We start from the raw sequence: 19987 nt of genomic DNA on the forward strand, positions 1-19987 counted from the left end.
AAGCCAGAAAACGGTGTCCTGACCAAGGAAATTGGAATCCTGTACACAAACATAAAGATAGTCTTTAAAGTACTGCTCGGAGAGCTTTGCATACATTCATTGGTTATGCTCACAACAACCCCATGAGGCAGATACTCTTATCCCCATTTTTTTACAACTAGAGAAACTGAGGCCCAGAGACATTTAAGTGGTCTCTACTGCACTCAACTAGCAGGTAGCAGGATTTTATTTTAGACAATCCAGCCCCATCTTTTATCAACTCTGTTATCTTTTAGAGCAAAGCCAGGCCTGGTAAAGTATGTCCATAATCCCAGCTACTAGAGGGGCAGAGATCATAAGGATCATGGTGGGTGCAGGGCCAACTGGAACAAAATTCCACAACACTCCATCTCCACAAACTAATGCTTAGCACAGTGTTGTGCACCTGTCATCCCAGCTATGCAGGAAGCATAAACACAAAACCTTACTTGAAATTAGCCTAAAACACAAAGGACTGCTGAAACCTGTGTCTACCCCTAGCTCATCTGGTTAGAGCACCTGCCTGGCAAGTGCAAGGCCCTGAGTTCAAATCCCACTACAGCCAAAACCTTAAAAAAATTAAGAGCAGAATAAAGTTATTAATTCTTAATTAGTTACATACTATATTAATATTACACAAACTTGGGCTGGGGATATAGCCTAGTGGCAAGAGTGCCTGCCTCGGATACACGAGGCCCTAGGTTCGATTCCCCAGCACCACATATACAGAAAACGGCCAGAAGCGGCGCTGTGGCTCAAGTGGCAGAGTGCTAGCCTTGAGCGGGAAGAAGCCAGGGACAGTGCTCAGTCCCTGAGTCCAAGGCCCAGGACTGGCCAAAAAAAAAAATTACACAAACTTAAGGGGAAAGTATTGTTAGAGATAACAAAGAACAATAAAACGACCACCCAACAAGAAGACATTAAGTATCATAGCTGTAAGACAGATAATAAAAAATAATAGTGGACAGAAATAAGATCTAGTATGAATTAAATGAAATAGAAAATTAGGCATGTGATAAAGACATAATCAAGAGAACTAGACGTTGATTATAGAGCAGTTAGCCTCAAAAGCATTTCAGTACATTTTCTTCATACCATTTTCCCTCACTACCTACTAAATTCTGAGTTAGGAAATCAGCTACCTTCACAGTGGGATTTTTAAGTGAGTCGTCTTCCCACAGAAATGCCGTGCACCACTATGTATTAGTCAGTTCCCTTTGTGGCATTGAGTCTCTGCAAATTCTTTTCTAACTACTATTCTCCTATCTCTGTTTGTTCCATGCTAAGCAGATGGCCCAGAAATTAGCCAAAAGCAGGAAGAAGGTGCAGTACAAACAACTTCATCAGCTTGGTTGTTATGCCTGTCCTTTCCATTTGTTTATGTTTTGCCTTTTTTTTTAATTTCGTGTTTTTGTTTTCTGCATCCAGCAAAGTTTTTGTTCAGATTTCTTTTTTAAACCGCCCCATAAGCCAGCCTTTCTCAAAACTCAGTTGCCTAAAATGGCTGTTTTTCTGTTGCTCATAAGTCATTTCACTTGAGCGGAAGGACAGGGAGCAGATTGGAGATGCTAAATGAACCGTGATGGGTAGTGTGGAAGGAGTGATAAGGTGGCAGGGACATTGGGTCTGATCAATTATTGACTTGGAGATTTGTCAGATTGCTGGATGCAAAAAAGAAAACTCGCTAATAACCACACGTGTGCCGAGTTCAGCCCTGAATGAACCAGACTGTGCTTGTGTGGGTTGTGGAGCTTCTGGGTGCTTCTGAGCTAGCTATTCCCTGGATGTGAGGCCTTGGGGCTCCTTGCTAATGGGGTGGCTGTGGTGGTGGTGATTAACTGTGAAGACCCTCTTACCAGAACTGCAGCCAGGGGCTTCATTTGTACCTTCATCAGCTCAAGTGGGACAAGACTCGAAGTGACTCCCCCAGGGCCTTCACTAACCTGCTACTTGCCTTTCCCCATCACTCTTCCAACCTCACAGAAGGAGGCCCCTCACCATCTTGGTTCAGAGTCAAATCCACTGACTGCCCTGAGGTGCTGTGTCCACAGGGGAGTACACAGGGGCCTCTGCATCTGTGCCCCAAGATGCTAACTCTCGTCCATGTGTCTGTCCTCTGTATGATTGCTTCCCCCTGGCCAGTTGAACACGAGTCTGCGTTGCCGTTCTGGTGGCTGTGTCTGGTTGCGTGCGTGCGTGCGTGTGTGCGTGCGTGTGTGTGTGTGTGTGTGGCACGGCGCGCACTAACATTTGGGTCATGATACCACGGTGAATGCTTTCTTTTTCCTCAGGCTCCTGAAGGGGAATCTCAGCCTATGACCGAGGTCGACCTCTTCATTTCCACACAGAGAATCAAAGTGTTGAACGCCGACACCCAGGTACTAGCTGTTGCTCACCTTTCCTGGGTAGCACTCAGCAGCACTGGGTGATGTGCTTGCCCTGTGCCTGTATCATCCCTGGCTGTCCTTAGATGCTGAGTACCACACAAGCCAGAAGGCTTGGACTGCAGTGCCTGCTACTATGTAAGGGCTACAAGTGTTTTCTTATAAAACTCAGAGGAGAAAGGAAAAGTGTGGATGTTGTCTCTTCCTCCCTATACAGATGATGATTTTAAGAAATGTTGTATCAAATCAAAACACACACACAAAAAGCAACTGTGCTATTTAGATATTTACCCTTCCTTTTAACTTTACCACCAGAGATGCTACTGATTGGAAAATGTTTCCGATTTTCTTATTTTGTTTCGACTGCCACAGATGATTTGTTGCTCTCAGTTAACCAAGGAGAGGCCTGTGGGCCCTAGTGGGTGTCATGAACCTGCCAACGAGGTATGAGCCCACTCTGACTGTGGGGCATACTTGGCTAGGCTGGGTGGGGGGGGCCTCTCCTGGGTCATCAGGCCATGGGCCAGGCTGACCTGCCCCTCCCACTCCAGGAGACGATGATGGACCACCCTCTGAGGACCATCTCGTACATCGCTGATATTGGAAACATCGTGGTGCTCATGGCCCGCCGGAGGATGCCTCGCTCCAACTCTCAGGAGAACGTGGAGGCCTCCCACCCGGCACAGGATGGGAAAAGACAGTACAAGATGATCTGCCACGTCTTTGAGTCTGAGGATGTAAGCATAGAACCCACAATCCCTTTAGCTTTCTAGGTGAACTGAATAGCCATTGGATAGCCAGATGCCCTTGACTTCTCAGAATCTGAATCAGTTTAACTCACCACATGTGAAGCATGTATTTATTGAGTGATTTACTGTCTACTATGCCTCACATACTGTTCAAGGGCTAGGGTAGAAGGCTGATGAAACGTATAAGGCACTCATTATGTGAGTTGAAGGGAGACTGTAAGTAAATAGGTAAGTATCCTTACTATAAAACCAGGAATGGGGAATGGTTTACTGGAAGGTAAAACAGGGTCAAGGAGATGAACAACACAGCCCTCTTTTATGAGGTAGCATGTGACGAGAAATCTGGATGAAGTGAGAATAAGGACAAGTACAAAGGTCCTGAGGTCAAGGCCTGCTACATTTGTTTGAGAAGGGGAGAAATAAAAGGCTACACTTCTGTGAAACTTGAAAAAGATGAAGAATGAGAACAATTTAATCACAACTAAATTGTAGCTACTGTTGCCCAAGCAGGTCTGACCTGAGCACTGAGGTGCTTGAAAAGGACAGTTCTTGCCTGTGTAGAGCTGTCCTGTGCCACTACAGGAAAACCAGCATCTCTGCCTCAAACAGGCAGAATACCAAATGGCCCACCTAACCCCAGTCCTCCTCTGTCACCAAGCTGAGGGTTCCTAACATCCATCCCGTGCTGGCCCTGAGCTTCATAGCCTACCTTGTCCCCAGAAGGCCATGTCAGCACCATGCACTGTGCTCATTTCTCAGGAGAGCCATAGGAGAAACAAACAAAATTCATTCATGTCCAATTCAGAATGTACCTAGCTGTGGTCAGTTGCTTTCCTCCAGGAAATGAAGGACAAAGGCAACCCTTCTTTTCTCCAGGAAACTACCCTGTCTTAGCTGCAGCCACTGCCAAGGAAGACAATGGCACTGTCACCACTCTTCCTGGCCTGGACCCCCTAGAAAGCAGTCCCCCATGTCAGCTGTCTCTGAGCAGTCAGGGAGCATTCAGCACATTTCCCTGTCATTCTCCATGCTGTGTTTTCCATGGAGGCCACACATGCTGACCAGACAGACTGAGCCGTGGAAGGTGCTCAGAGAGCCCATGGGTTACACTGTAGCATGCTAAGGCTGTAGAAAATGTGGTCTTTGCTCTGCGTACAGGCTTGATGCTCTCTGCAGGACTCTCTCCCACCTCCACCGGCCCTGGAGCCCAGAACAGTTTTTCCCCTGGAGTATTTTTCTTTTTGCTCCACTAGGGAAGAATGGAAAGAATAGAGAAGCAGGATTAGAGTGAACTGGGCCACTAACACCTTTCCTGTCCACAATATACAGCGAGCACATGTACAACTGCAGAGATCTTTGAAATTATACAGAGTGTAGGATGACTTACTGTGAAAGACTGTCTTTTATGTAGCAGGAGATCCAGCATCTCTGACTACTGTTGTCCACTGAATGCCCAGAGCTTCCTTATGATCATTTGCATAATTAGAAGGGTCTCCTGGGAGGCAAGCACTGGTGCCCTTATATAGAACCACTGGCCTGCCTGATGTCTAGGGCCCCCCCCCCAACTCTAGGAGAAAGTGTCTGATGGGGATGGGACACCAAGTGTCCGCCCATAGCACTGCCTGTTGACCGCCATCTTCTCTTCTGGCTGCTCTTCCAGGCCCAGCTGATTGCACAGTCTATAGGGCAGGCATTCAGTGTAGCATACCAGGAATTCCTCAGGGCCAACGGGATTAACCCCGAAGACCTCAGCCAGAAGGAGTACAGTGACCTGCTCAACACCCAGGACATGTACAACGACGACCTGATCCACTTCTCCAAGTCGGAAAACTGCAAAGATGTAGGTACTTCCCTAGTTTCACCCCCTCCACACACCCTAAGGCTGGGCTGTCTGGGTGGGGGACCCTCTACTGTGAAGGAGTGTGGTGCTGGCAGGACAACCTGTGGCAGCTCAGAAGTATCTGAGGCCCTGTTACTAAGTGCCCCTGTGAAGGGGGTCGACAGAAGAGACAGCAGGTTCTCTGTGCCCAGGAATACAAAGCTATGCTTTCAGTGAGTTCTAAGGCAGTGGGGGTGGGAGGGGGATACTGACCTCTGCCCACAGACCAGGTAAGGGCACTGGGACAGTGACAGTGCTGGCTCAAGCACTGGTCAAAGCTCAACAGACCAGGTTCTGAGTTGAGGTGATAGATATGGGCTCCCTTCATTCAGGCCAAGCTCTCCAGGACTTTCTGGAGAAAGAGACATTCAAGCTGTCAAGAGGTCACGTGGAATGTACAGGAGCAGGCAAGGCACAGAAATGAAGTAACATCAATCAGACGTCTGTCTGATGGTCAGAAAGTTCTAGATCTGCCAGGGAGTTGGGAAGGAAGTGGCCTGGCTGGAGCAGAGGGTGTGCACAGAAAAAGAGGTAGAGAGACCCATACAAAATCCAGGTGAGAGGTCAAGCACCTGCAAGTTCAGCCAAATGGTCAGGGCTTTGCCCCAGAGATTCAAAAGAAGCTTTAATGAGAAAGGCAGCTTAATGGCCATCCATGCATGTCCAGTAAAGGGTCTCAGGTCAGCATCCCAGAAGCAGAGCCGAAGATTAGAATTCTTGTTGAGATCGATTGTGGGAAGCCTACACTCAGAATGAAAGGGAACCTGGGAGCATGGTGGCCTTACTGGGCATGAGCTGCCTTGTGATCCAAATGAAGCACTGGGCATTGATTGCAGGACAGACCCCTGTCACCTAAAGACAAAGGTGCAGGCAGGCCTTCGTACCTTGTGTCTTTGGTCAAGATGGGCACGGGTCACATTAGTTTGCCCCATAAGCCATCTGGCTCCGACAACAGATATGAATTGCATCTTGGTGCTGGAGCCCACAAGATGGAGTTGTTGATCGAGTCAGCACCATTCTGTTTTGAACACGCCCTCCTTGGCGTACAAATAGCTATTTTCTCTGTGTCTTCAAATCCTCCTCCTACCATGTCTCTCTGTCTAGATTTCTTCTTATCAGGATACCATTATGCTGGCTGGTGAGAGCCCATGCTCAGACCTCACTTTACTGCCATAAGAGCCCCAGAGATACCTCTGTAAAAGAACTGGTAATGCCAGTACCAAGTATGTGTTTCTCTCTGGGCTAAGGATAGTGAGTTCCTCAGGGAAATCACCAACACTGAACTTCAACACCCTACCCTGTGAATGGGGGCACAGGCTGTGAAGGGGCAGTGTCAGGCCCCTGTGAATATTCATGCACACTCTGCTGGATCCTTCCCAGAAGGGTCTCACCCTTTGGCATCATCTCAGCAAACTTTCCCATCCTACAGGTGTGCATTTTTTTTTCTCGATTTTTCTCCTTGTTGAGACGTGACTCTGAGAATTTATTTTGGACTTGAGAATCTTAAATGTTGGAGACAGTATATGAAGCTCTGTAGAATGAGGAAATCTGTGCATAGAATAACGGTAAACACCATTACTAGAAGCCCTAACAGGCCACCAAACTTACCAACAGAGCCTGTTTCCCCTGCCATGAGGATGACAAACAATAATAATACAGTGATATGTAATATAATCATAGTAATTATAATAAAAATCAACTTGGTGCCCTTGTGGTTGTACATGTGTGCCCGGATTGCAAATGGGAAGCAGGATGCATGACAAAACCTAGTGTGAAGTTGTGGGCCCGTGCGACATGCTTTCCCTCAGACTCCAGAGGCCATGCAATGTGGAGAAGGCAGGAGCTTACCTTGGCTGGAAATCACTGAGGAAATGTCATTGATTTCTATCACTGCCTCACAGAGTTGCTGATCCAGGCTGCCTAACTGGGTTTCCTCCTTTCAGGTTTTCATAGAGAAGCAGAAAGGAGAAATCCTGGGAGTCGTGATTGTGGAGTCTGGCTGGGGATCCATCCTGCCAACTGTCATCATAGCCAATATGATGCACGGAGGCCCTGCAGAGAAGTCAGGGAAGCTGAACATCGGGGACCAGATTATGTCCATTAATGGCACCAGCCTGGTGGGCCTGCCTCTCTCCACATGCCAGAGCATTATTAAGGTACCTGGACACGAGAAAATTCTACTTCTGTTGTAGACCTGAAATGATGTGAACTGTTTCATATGGGAATGCATTTTAAATTCAGGCACCCAAGAAAATACACATACAAAAGGCACAAATTTTTCTGGGTGCCCATAGCTGATGCCTGTAATTTTAGCTACTCAGGAGGCTGAGATCTGAGGGATCAAAACCAGCCCAGGCAGCAAAGTCCATAACTCTCTTATTTCCAGTAAACTACCAAAAAAACTGAAGTAGAACTATGGCTCAAATGGTAGAGTGCTATTCTTGAGAGGAAAAATAAAAAAGCGCAAACTCAGGGATAGTACCTAGGAGGCCCTGAGTTCAAACTCCAGGATTAACACCATTAGAAAAAAAGCACAGACTTGATCTTAAGACAGTCTACATTCAAGTTACTATTACAAATTCCTCCTTAAGTTGTTTTTAGATCAGGGATAGTGTATTTGACTTAGATAACACCACTCTTTAAAACCAAACCCATTGCAAGCATGACTAATCAATCACAGCACTCTCTACCACTAAGCCCAGGCTCAGCCTCAGCAGAATTTTCTTCAGCTCAATAGTCCAGACAGTCTTTTATAATAGCCCTAATGGGCAAGAGATGATTTACTGTTCTTAAGCCTGGCACCAGTGGCTCAAGCCTATAAGCCTAGCTACTCAGGAGGCTGAGATCTGAGGATTGGAATTGGAAGCCAACACAGTCAGGAAAGTCTGTAAAACTCTTGTCACCAATTAACTACCAAAAAATCTGGAAATGGAGGTGTGGCTCAAGTGGTAGAATGCTAGCTTTGAGCAGAAAAGCTCAGGGACAGCGCCCAGGCCCTGAGTTAAAGAGTCCTAGGACATGTGTGTGCGTGTGCACACACACACACACACACACACACACACACACAGTGTCATGGGAATGCTTCAAATCTAAGAACACTGTGTCACAGGTGAGTTCCTCTTTCTCCCAGAGCCTGCTGGCTGCTTGTCATGAGAAGAAGAAACCTCTGTTAGAGTCCATGCATTCTTTTTCATATAATTACTACTTGTTCAACCTGAACTGATGCCAGTATATAGATGAAGAAGAGCTACTTAAAAGGAAATTAAATGTGGATGTTTGAGTGGAGGAAATTCAATTTTCTTCTTAGCAATAAAGCAGGTGTGTGGTGTCTTGAGCACACAAGTACTTGCTGGTTGCATGGCCAGTCTGACTGAAATCTTCCTCCTCCACTGCAGCATCTGAGGCCAAGAACTCAGTACTCAGACTGTGGTACTGTGAGCAGACTCATGCATCATGCACAGCTTTCCTTGGTCTCAGATTTCCTAAAAGACTTAGTTAGAACCCAGGTCTGGGGAATGAACCAAAGAATCATACCATCATCTGTGCTAAGCAAACAAGAATCACAAAAGCCAGTGTTCTCATCTGAGCAGAGAGCAGAAGGATGGGGGCAAGCAAGAGTGCAGGACTTGTGGTCAAGCATTGCTTTGCCTTTTACAAGTAAATTGTGCCTCTTGTTAATATACACTCAAGTGTCAATTACAGAGCAACATATTCCAAGAAATACATTGCTAGGTGGTTCTGTCTTTTCTGCAAACACCATTGAGTTCCTCTGCAGATCTCAGTCAGTTGTTGATGCTAATCATCTCTATGGGCCTGTCAGTGTCACACGCATACTGTCAGATAGTAAACCTTGGTCACTAGGAGTGCATGTAATGCAGCAACAGAAGTATAACAACTAATACATAGAGCAGTAGCAGTCAATTATTACATACTCCTAAAGAATGTCTATTCCTTTATGTAGCAGCACGGTGGGTACATTTACACCATCATCACCACAAGAGGAATGGCTGGAGGATGGTTACAGTGTCACTAGGTGGCTAGTTTTCATAAGGGACCTCGTCATATATACAAACTACTTGCCTAAAGCACCCTTCCTTAATGCAGCACGTGACAGATGAATAAGAAGATTAGAGACTACTTTCAACATGGCATTCAGACATGTGTAATTGGGCATTTTTTAGGGGCTGAGCTGAAATGTGCAGAACTGGAATGCCCAGATACTTGGGTGTGAGAATTACATCACTGAAAGGGTTCAGAGGGCCTGATAGCAACCTCAAGGCAAAAGGCTGCAAGAGTGAGAAGAAGGAACTTCTTGTAGGATGATGTTGAAGTTGGCCTTGAAAGAGAAAAAAAAAACAAAAACCTGTGTCAGTAGCTGAAAGGACAGCAGCATTCTGGAATCTCTATTGGAACTGATGGACAGTGGGGCTGCCATTGAGTTCCAGGGGTGGGGTCTGAGCCTGACCCAAGAGAGCTGATCTTGTGTTGCTGTGGTGATGTGGAGAAGGGAAGGATAGCCCAGGGTAAGGAAGCAAAGTCATCCCAGATTGGCATCTCTTGGTCCCCAGGGAATGTTAGTCATTAAATACATATGCTCTTTGCATATGTGAGAACCACAAGGATCTGTGTCATGCATACATTCAGCAACTATAATCCTTGGGCTTCATCTATGATGAGGGTGAACAAACAGCTACATCAGTGGAAGGCTGTGCATTTCCTGAGCATGCACATAGATTAGCTTACTGAACTCTCACAACAGCCCTCTGCGTGATACGTACTGGTATATCACCTATTGTGATGATATAGTCATTAATAGAATCATCTCACTCAGCCAGTGAACAGCTTGACTCTAATATAGAGCTGTCCAGGAAAAGTATCTGACCACATGCGAGTTCCCAAGCCAGCCCCTCTGCCAGAAGGCCTGGAGACAATCTTAGTGACCCCCCATTTGTGGAGAAGATAGCACAGTAATCTAAGGTATGTGTGTAGTTATGGATTGGAGTTCAGATGCCAGAGAGAGAAATCAGTGAGAGAAACATTGAGTGAGTGAGTTTGTGAAGAGTCATTCTGGGTCTGAGAGGACTTACAGAATGGAGAGGGATATTTTAGACTGAATATACCCTTTCCACATACATTTGAGGGGCTACTAGAAGATGGAGGTGATGAAATCAGAGAATGGAGTCCTCATGCATACCATTTGTGTCCATAAGGTCCAGACTCCAAAACTGTCAGAATAACATTTGTTGATGATAAAGCACCTGGTCTGCAGTACTTTGCTACAGAAGCTGAGCTGAGACCAGAGTAAAAATGGAGATGAGGAGGAAGTGGGAATTTCCAAGGACTGGCCAGCTCCACATCAGTGCCTCCAGCCATTCCAGGACAGCCCATGGGGAGGGCAAGGGAGGGGAGATGGCCATAGCCAGTTTCACATATCTCAGTCTTTGAAGGCATGGATGCTTGCTTGCTCAGGGCCCCCAGCTGGCCAAGTGAGTCCTGACCCTCCTCACTCTCCAGAGGGCATAGACAATGTGAGGGGCCTGACCACCTCTTCTTCCACATGGGAGCTTAGCTGTGTCTGATGGACAAGAATTTCCTAAGAAGGTTTGCTTGCGCCAGGCATGTCTGTAATCCTAGCCACTCAGAGGCTGAGACCTGAGGATCACAGTTCAAAGCCAGCCTTGTCAGGAAAGTCCATGAGTCTCTTTATCTCTAATAAACTACTCAAAAAAAAAAAAGCCAGAAATGGTGCTGTGGCTCAAGTGATAGAGTGTTAGCCTTGAGAAAAAGAATCTTAGGGACAGCATCTGGGCCCTGAGTTCAAGCCACAGGAATGACACCAAAAAGAAAGAAAAAAAAGATTAGTTTGAGTAACTGAAGTGTGATATCAACAAATGGGGTGCCTATGGAGTCAGATGATTAAAAGGTTATACAGTGCTGAAAGAGACATCACCAATGAAGATGGAGCATAAGCAAACTGTTGCTTTCATGGCTACCTTCAGAATTAACCCACACAGCTGGCGAGCCCCAGTGAGAAGCCACTGAGCAGCCTCAGTGCCTGAGGTGATGCAGCTTTGTTGAGCGTCTGTGGGATGCTTGCATTGCCCAGCTAGCTGCTAGGATCACCAGTACCAAAGGCAGACGAGCTTTCAGTTACTGCTCTAGATAACTCTCCCCGGTATGGCCTGCACCTAGGTGGATGACTGTGCTGCCCCTGCACTCCCTTGGACACTGTGGGGGCTTCAAAGCCTTGTGGTCCTGGTGGTTTCATCTCTATCCAGCAACTTGCATTCTGATAAACCAGTGCTGAGGCTCATGTGAGTCACCCAGGGCTCCTGTGAAAGTGCAGTGTGGGTTTGACAGGTCTCGAGTGGGCTCCCCGGTTGCAGGCAGCTGCAGCCCCGTCCCCAGGATGTGCTCGGGAACAGGAGTCTAACAGGAGCCATGTGTTCGGGTATTGCTATTTCAATGCATGTTGACTTCTTTTTCCTCCCAGGCCCTAGGAAGTAAAATGTTCTTTCTGGATTTGTAGAAATCAAATGATCTTTCTCCCTAGCTCTTAGTTTTCCTTGTTAAGATTCATTCCTAAAGTGTCTTTACTGATAGGTGAAATGTCAGCAGCTGTGTCTGCTCATGCTGTTATCTCCCACTCCTTGGGTTTTTGTTCTTTTTTTTTTAATTTGAGCCCAGCTTCCCTTTCCTTCCCAGATCATCATGGGTGTGCTCCCCCTGTTGCCACGAGACCATTCTGGCTTCTTCCCCTCCCACTGTCTTCTTTCATTTACTGCACCATTCCACTGTTGTCGTGGGGATGGAAACATTTATTTAATTGGCACCTCCAATAAAATGGCAGCTAAGAAATCTAAGTTAATGAGACCCAACTTACAACACTGATTAGGAGCAGCAGAGAAAATACATGGTCCGGTGATTTTAAATTGCTGTTTCTCTAAGCTTCATCTTGCAGCACATTTTCCCTAGTCTTGAAATTATTCTGCTGAGAGACCAACCAGGCAACTTAAGTCAATTCACATGAAAAGAAGAGAGTCCACTGGAGCAATGTGAACATATTAGGTAACACAGAAAATGGGATCGTTCTCTTGCTTTTCAGTATGTTCTGTAAGGTCTCTGTATGTTCTGTAAAGACTGCACAGGCTTACCAGAATAATCTTGATAGTTATTCGGTGTGAGTATTCAAAGCAGGTGGCTTTCTCTTAAGGACTGAGTCTAAAAAGATCCTACACCTTAGCTCTCCCTTAGCTTTTGTTTCCCACAAATTCTCATCTCATGGTACATGATTGGGGTGTAGGAGTTGTAAATAGACTCAAGCTCTCTCAGGCTACCACTATTTCCTGCAGTCCCATCTTAGTTGTGACGTTGTTTCTTGTTCAACCCTATCCCAAGCTCCATGAGGCCCAGAGACAACTTATTCCATCTTATCTCCAGGGCCTGACACACTTTTGTGGTAGTACTGGTGTTTAAGTTCAGGGATTCTGGCTTGCGAGGCAGGTGCTCTACTGCTGAACTATACCTTTACTCCTTTTTTTGCACATTTTGTTTGGTTTTACTGAGATTGTGCCTCACGTGTTTGCCTGTATTACAATTCACCTGTTTTATACCTCCTGTCATAGCCAGATGACAGTAGTGCATCACCACTCCCACCTTCTTCCATTGAGATAGTCTCATGGACTTTCCTGCTTGGGCTGTCCTGGAAACATATTCCTCCCATACTTATAGATGCACATATATACGTGTGTGTATGCGAGAGAGTACTATGACTTTGCAAACAGACAGATGTGGAATTGAAGCTGGCTGTGTGTGAGCTTGAATACAACAAGGTCATTCTGAGCTTCAACTTTCTCTCTGATAAAATGGGTTGATTGTAGCTGCCAGTTTGCCAGAGACATAAATGAGACAGCTCCTGTGAATACCAGATGATATGTTACAGAGGTCAGGGTTCATTGGTCGGTGGTTACTATTAGGGTTTGGCTGCAAGGGCATTTCCAGGGGTACCCACACCTAGTGCATGGAGATGACTGAGTCAGTAGGCCCTCCCACAGGCTGTCTTCTCTCCCCAACTTTGTTAGCACTGCTCTATGGGAGGCATGAGGGGTAAGTGGTCATTTGCAGCTCTGATCACCTCAGAGGGTTTGGACATGGTGGGGGCAAGGGGGAGAGACAATGTCTGCAGAGATTGTCTCCATCTTTTTCTTTAATATCTATCTTACAGCCCTCTGTCCCAAGGAAGCTGGCACCAATTGGAATTCCAGAGGAGCATGGGAGAGCAGAGCAAGCAGGCCTGGTCCACTGTCAATGAATTACTGCTGGAGTTATGCTTGACTTGAGTCTGTCCTGGTCCAGAGAGTTAGCGTTGTTCATTCCTAAGCTTTCATCTGCTCCCCCCACCCAAAAAAAAACAAGCCATGATACTTTTCCTTATAGTTGCACTTTTATTCTGGTCCCTTGAACACAGCCCATTTCCCAAAATAAAGCAAACCGCAATCTGTGCATGGATTGAAAGAGCACTGCCTTAACCTTGCTGTTTCTTCCCCAGACTGAGGAGGCCTCAAAGACTCGAAGATGGGGTGCTACCAGCTCTGCCCTAAGACTCAGGGGAGTTCTTCTGCCTTAGGCCTCCATGGTCACATGTCTGCTGTGCTTTGTTCTTGCGGCAGGGCTTGAAGAATCAATCCCGAGTGAAGCTGAACATTGTCCGCTGTCCTCCGGTGACCACCGTGTTAATCAGAAGGCCGGACCTCCGCTACCAGCTGGGTTTCAGCGTCCAGAACGGAATCGTAAGGACAGCTCACTTCGCACCCTCCTCCCAATGTAGCGCTGTTGGGTTTCTTTTCTTTAAGCCAGTTCATTCCCTGAAAGCATCTGTCAAGGAAGGAGATGTGGGGATTTTGTTTTTTCATTGACTAAACCATGGGGAGAGGGTTGCTTGGAGATAGAACATGGCTAAGCCAGCTCTCTGCATCCTGACGCTGAGCAGCCCCTGGTATACCTAGGAACTTGAAGCATCCTCAGTGTGCAGAAACACACACATTCTTGTTGTAAGTCTTGGCCTGCATCTGATGTTGCCTAAAAGTGCACAGTGTGGACTATAAAAGCAGCTTGGGTCACATGTACTCCTGGTAGAATCCAAGTTGCTTACGTGGGAGGTAGGGCTCCTACACCCTGCAGCTATGGGGGGGGCGCTTTTGCCAGTGGTTTCCAGCCACTCGCTCTCTGCAGTGCCTGGTTGCACTGCCACAGAAGCCAACTTTGCCAGGGGCTGGTGGCTCATGCGTGTAATCCTAGCTACTTAAACTTCTGCAATCTGAGGATCAAGGTTCAAAGCCAGCCTGGGCAGGGAAGTCCCTGAGACTCTTATCTCTAATTAACCACCCAAAGAAGCTGGAAGTGGAGCTGTGGCTCAAGGGGTAAAGCGCTAGCTAGCCCTGAGCAAAAATACTCAGGGACAGCGCTCATTCCCTGAGTTCAAGCTCCAGAACTGATACACACATGCACGTGTATACACACACACACACGTTACAGGTGTGAGCCATTGGTTTATCTATCTAGATACAGAGATATATTAGATAGATAGATGGATAGATGGATGCACCAATGGCTCACACCTGTAATGCTAGCTATTCACAAAAACTGAAATCTGAGAATTGAAGTTCAAAAGACTGCCTGGGAAAATCCATGAGACTTATCTACCAAAAATCCATAAATGGGGCTGGGGATATGGCCTAGTGGCAAGAGTGCTTTCCTCGTATACATGAAGCCCTGGGTTCGATTCCCCAGCGCCACATATACAGAAAATGGCCAGAAGTGGCGCTGTGGCTCAAGTGGCAGAGTGCTAGCCTTGAGCAAAAAGAAGCCAGGGGCAGTGCTCAGGCCCTGAGTTCAAGCCCCAGGACTGGCAAAAAAAAAAAAATCCATAAATGGAGCTGTGGGGCCCATGGTAGCCCTAGTACAGGTACTCATGTGCACATGCACACACACAAACATCAGCCTTTAGTTGTTTCTGTAAAATGAGTAAAGTGAGTCAGATTAAGGGCCAAAAAAAGTTTCCTCCCTCCAGCCTGTTCCCCTCCCCCAGGCTGATGGCCTGAAACACTCGCACCCCAACCCTGGGGGAGATGGGAAGTCATCAGAGTTCAGCCAGCCGTGAAGTCCAGCAGTGTGTGACATTCCCTGTGCAAACTGCACAGGAACAAGGCAGCTGTGTGGGCCTCGTTCAGGTCTGCTGGACCTGGTACTTGTGAAAGTACCTGAGAAACCTAACGGCCCATGCCTTGCCAGTCATCTTCTTAGAGATGCGTGTGCTGTGAGCCCCCAACGTCCCAGGGAAGACAGCCAGCCCTCCCGAATGGCTCTGAGATGCAGTCCTGTGTGCTATTATCTATAATCTGGTGTTTGTTCCTCATAGATCTGTAGCCTCATGCGAGGAGGAATAGCTGAGAGAGGAGGTGTCCGCGTGGGACACCGGATCATCGAAATCAACGGCCAGAGCGTCGTGGCCACCCCCCATGAGAAGATCGTCCACGTCCTCTCCAATGCTGTGGGGGAGGTAGGAGGGAGGTCTGGGGCAGGACCGGGGACTAAGCATGCTGTCCAGTGCCCCTCGGGTTGTGCCAGCCCTGGCAGACCTTTCAAGAACCTTCTTGAGCCTCCTTTCCCCTTCCAGATGCTCAAAAGCCAGAACCATCTGTTTGGACCCAATGTGAACCCTGTTGGCAGGTGGTTTGTCTGACAGCCCCTCTGTAATGTGAAGTGGGTCACCTTTCACCTCTCCCAGGATTACTATTTGCTCACCTTAACACTTGGACTCGCGTTGAATTGAGCTGGGGCTCCCCAAGTTTTCTCCATTTTTCTCCGTTCCTCTCTGGTGTGCTTGGAAGACTGAAATCTCAGACTCAGGTCTTAGAACTCAGTGGTCCTCAGAGGCATCTCCTTGACCTAGCCTTGCTTGAAATCCACAGTTCAGGGCTAGGGCTGCTGGGCTGTCATTTATTTCCATATTGCCAAGAGAACATAGGGAATGGTGGAGAGGGGTTGGAGGGGTGGAGGCAGAGTTCTCTGTCTCTGAAAGGACTGGTAAGGACAGAAGCATTCGTCTGGGAGCTAAGTCTTCCCTGGCTTTCCTTGTCACCTTGCATGGGTTAGAAAAGCCTGCAGCATCCATACTTCCTGGAGGCCCCCAAGGAAGGGGTGCGGGGGGGGGAGTGATCATGGAAGTCCCCCACTGATGCTCCCACCCAGCTATAGCCTCCTGCTAACATGGCTGTCTGCCCTTAGATCCACATGAAGACGATGCCAGCAGCTATGTACAGACTGCTGACGGCCCAGGAGCAGCCCGTGTACATCTGAGCGCCCCTGGAGACGCGTGCATGGAGGACTCGCCTCACCGTGGTTGTGTTTCTCGTGCTGCATCCGTGTGTCCACTGAGACATTTCCCTCTCACTCCCAGCGTTCGGTCTTAACACAGGAAGAGAAGAATCCACAAGGACCTCTTGACTCTCTGTCTCCCTCCATTTTGTTCTCCCTCCTCTCCTCTTTCCTACCAGGGAAGTCTACCATGTGCTCCCTCCACCACAAACAACAGGGAAGTCTACCATGTGCTCCCTCCACCACAAACAACAACCAGCATCTACCCGACCTGGCCAGGCGTGCCCTGGAGGTCCTTTGGGAGCCCCAAGGTGTCTGTCACCAAAGGGAGGGGGATTCTCCCCAAAAGGCACAGATGCTCCTAGAAGGAGCTCCCAGGGGCAGCATGACCCTGCTGGTGGCCATCCTCCTCCTCTGGTTTGATGGGACATGGCAGCCAGGGACAGCTGCACCCTTCTGGGTCTGTGTGTACTTCCCACCGTGGAATTGGAGCACGATAGATTGTTTCTGCCTAGAATATCTGAGCCAGTCTCTTCCATAGCTGGTTTTAGTTTTGACATACAGGTGTATTCAAGGACAGGCCTTCTCACCCAGGACCAAGGGGGAAGTGACTACATGGCGGGGCAGTTCACCGGCCAGCAGAGCCTCTCTGCCTGATTGCCCCAAGGTTACCAGTCGGGAGGTAACCACAGGCAGTCACTGCCTGTCTCTGTATGACACACATGTGTCTGAGGACGTCCTTCCCCCCACCTAACCACCACCAGTGAGGTAAACTGAGTCCACAGCCCCTCTCTGGGATATATACCCCTTTCCCTAGCAGGTCAGGCATGCTGGATGTAGCCAGCCTTGTCCTGAAAGAGATGCCCCCCCCTAGCCTGTGTTTCCCTTGACTTTAGAGTGTCCTCTGAACCTCCCCTACCCCCACACACATACGGGGGCTCTCAGTGGCCGGACCATTCTTCTAGAAGATGGTTAATTGTGTAGAAGTTTTCTGGCCCAAGCAAGGTCATTCTCAAGCTGAGTCAGGGTCAAAGGGCAGGATGTATGGAATCTGACAGGCCAGAATTGTTCATAAGTCAAAATTTGGGGGATAATAATGTCCTCTCGTTATGCCTAAGAATTCCCATGTGTGTTGTGGAAGCATCATCTTCCGAGTCTGAAAGTTGTCACCTGGCGTGGAACATTCCAGCACCTTTCGTCAGGGGCCTCGCCTTTATGGATGATGATGTCTCTGTCCAGTGCAGATGTTTTAGGAATATTGTTCTGAGCCAGTTTTTACTTATTCTTGGTCCAAAGAGCATTTTGTTTCTATGTGAGGTATGGTTTGGTGGTGGTTTCTGTTTTATTTCGTTTATGACCTCATTAGAGACGGGGAAGAAAAAACTAATATATTTTGTAATATGAATATAAAGCCCTGCTTTCTATATCTGGGATATTTATGTTGCATTTGGGGGACTGGGAATTCAGTGAGCAAAGGTTAGGTAGGATGGAGAATGAGAATGGAAAGTAGGGGAGGGAGAAAAGTGAATACAATGCAATCAGGAACAAGAGGCTGCAACCAGAGATCAGCACAGCTCCCAGGGCCTACCTACACATCACTCACTTCAGGGGAAGTCGAGCAAGTGAAGGCTTAAAAGAAACCAGTGACTGAACAATCCATTTCACTATAGGCCAGAAAGCCTCTGTGAACAGACACTGCTATCTGCCCTAGAGAAGGGGCTGCTGAGAGCTAGGAGGGATGGGGCAAGAATGGGGCTGGGTAGGTGAGCTTGGACCCCTGGGTCTGTTTGAAAGATGCTGAATACAAAGCAGTGGGTGCTAACCCCAAGACTGACCAAGCACAAATGTGAGGACCAGGAGCTATGGTGGAGGTAGATTCACCTTTTCTGAAATCCACCAAACTACCACTTGTCTGATGTCTGCATTGTCAGTGGCATTTCAGGCAGCCGGGGGCATGACTTCTTGCAGGGGTTCATACCTCTCTGTTCCCCACAGTCACATGGGGTGCTGGCCAGAGCACTTAGACAGGAGCACAAAGGCTACACAGCAGAGGGGCCCTAGTTGGCCCAGAGAGAGGAATCCCACATGCAAACCCTTTTCCAACCCCCAAATTCTTCCAGTCAATTATCTTTACCCCCAAGGAGGAGGGAGAGAGAAAGCACATTGTATTCCTGGTGTGCACATTCCTGGAAAACTCTATAAAAGGTGCTGGACAGCTAAGTTGATGAGTTCTAGAGGATCTAGCACTTTAGCAGACAAGTCCTTTTGTGTTTGTCCCCAGCTCACGGGGCTGAAGCACCATCTTTTTTTCCTCTGCTATAGTTTTGGCCTGAGCGTTGGGACTCTCCATTGATGACAGTCACTCCTGGTCTGAAAGTCCACAGAGATGTGGCCCCGTCCTTGCCCTCTGCTCCTCCCCCCTCCCCACGTGGTCTGTACAATTCTATATGTAAAATACCTCCGCACCACCGCCCCCCCCCCAGGTGAACTCTGTACAGAACAACTTTTCCCCAGACCACGCGGCACACAGCCAGCTCTGGCTGCACAGCTTTGGGGACAGGCTTTGCTCCATCCATGGCACCGGGACCCAGCCTCTCCTCTGCCTTCTCCAGGGGGAGCACTTCAGGGAGCCACCGTCATCCTTGGGTTCACAAGAGGAACCCCTCCCCTCCCTCCAAAGACCCATGCCCGGAGCCCACTTCACAAGAATACCACCTTCCCTCGCCAGAGCAGGCTCCTAGGAGTGGAGCACAACACGGGGCAATGCTTCCCCACACATGGGGTTCATCTTCTGAACCTTGCCCATCAACACAGGCCTTCAGGGAGTCTAGAGTAACCTACTACCTCCCCCTTTGCGCCTCCCTTCGGAGCCCCGTCTACACCTGAAGACACACACCCACCCACCAAGCCCTCCTTCGGCCTCCACCCAGCGGTGTAGCCATGATCAATGTTTACAAGCCAGGGCCAGCCTCTTCCCGATGTGTTAACTCATCTTCACCAGGCCACCTGTGGCTTTGGAGTTTCACCTCTGCTCCTTCCCTGGTTTTGGGGGGTGGGGATGGGGGGAGACATCCACCTGAGCACACAACTCTTTGGTTTTTCTTTCTCCCTCTATCAAGGCAGTGTGTGAGGACCGTGTGGGAATGAAATCTCTTGTACATAACTTAGCACAGCACCTAGAGTTTGAACTTGAACTAAGTCTTCTATAAAGAGGGGGCTGCGCCAGGAGAAGTTATAGTATTGTATTTGTAACAAAATCGTTCTTTGTATACACAGAACTCAATGATCTCTATTCTATAAATATAAATAAAATATATAAATAAATATATATCTACACGTGAGCCTGCAATGTTGACACCGCACACACCCACTGAATGTAATCCCTCTGACCACAGTCTGGTCATCAACTCCTAACCCGCCCTCCCTACTCCCAACCATGGCCGCTGTCATCTGGTTTGGGGTTGTGATGTATTTCATGTACTAGCTCCCTATTTAACTGAACGCTAATGTCTGTATAAGAGTTGTTGCAACAATAAACAACTTCACTTCTTGGCCCTGGCTGAGCAGTCTTATTGTTTCAG

The 19987-nt window shown here is 47.9% G+C and overlaps 1 protein-coding gene across 2 annotated transcripts in view; it reads left to right on the forward strand.

Annotated features, from left to right (window-relative positions):
* Apba1 (amyloid beta precursor protein binding family A member 1) overlaps positions 1-16616 on the forward strand; it is a 210699-nt gene extending 194083 nt beyond the window's left edge. For both annotated transcript variants that reach the window (XM_048332822.1, XM_048332813.1), the window contains 8 exons: positions 1309-1341; positions 2310-2396; positions 2954-3139; positions 4812-4991; positions 6974-7186; positions 13700-13819; positions 15448-15588; positions 16317-16616. In XM_048332822.1, coding sequence (XP_048188779.1) covers positions 1309-1341; positions 2310-2396; positions 2954-3139; positions 4812-4991; positions 6974-7186; positions 13700-13819; positions 15448-15588; positions 16317-16388 — 1032 coding nt within the window. In that variant the 3' untranslated portion in view covers positions 16389-16616. The remainder of the gene's footprint in view (positions 1-1308; positions 1342-2309; positions 2397-2953; positions 3140-4811; positions 4992-6973; positions 7187-13699; positions 13820-15447; positions 15589-16316) is intronic.
* Positions 16617-19987: the final 3371 nt, after the last annotated feature.

This window comes from Perognathus longimembris, chromosome 1 (assembly GCF_023159225.1).
Source record: "Perognathus longimembris pacificus isolate PPM17 chromosome 1, ASM2315922v1, whole genome shotgun sequence".
Taxonomy (NCBI): Eukaryota; Metazoa; Chordata; class Mammalia; order Rodentia; family Heteromyidae; genus Perognathus; species Perognathus longimembris.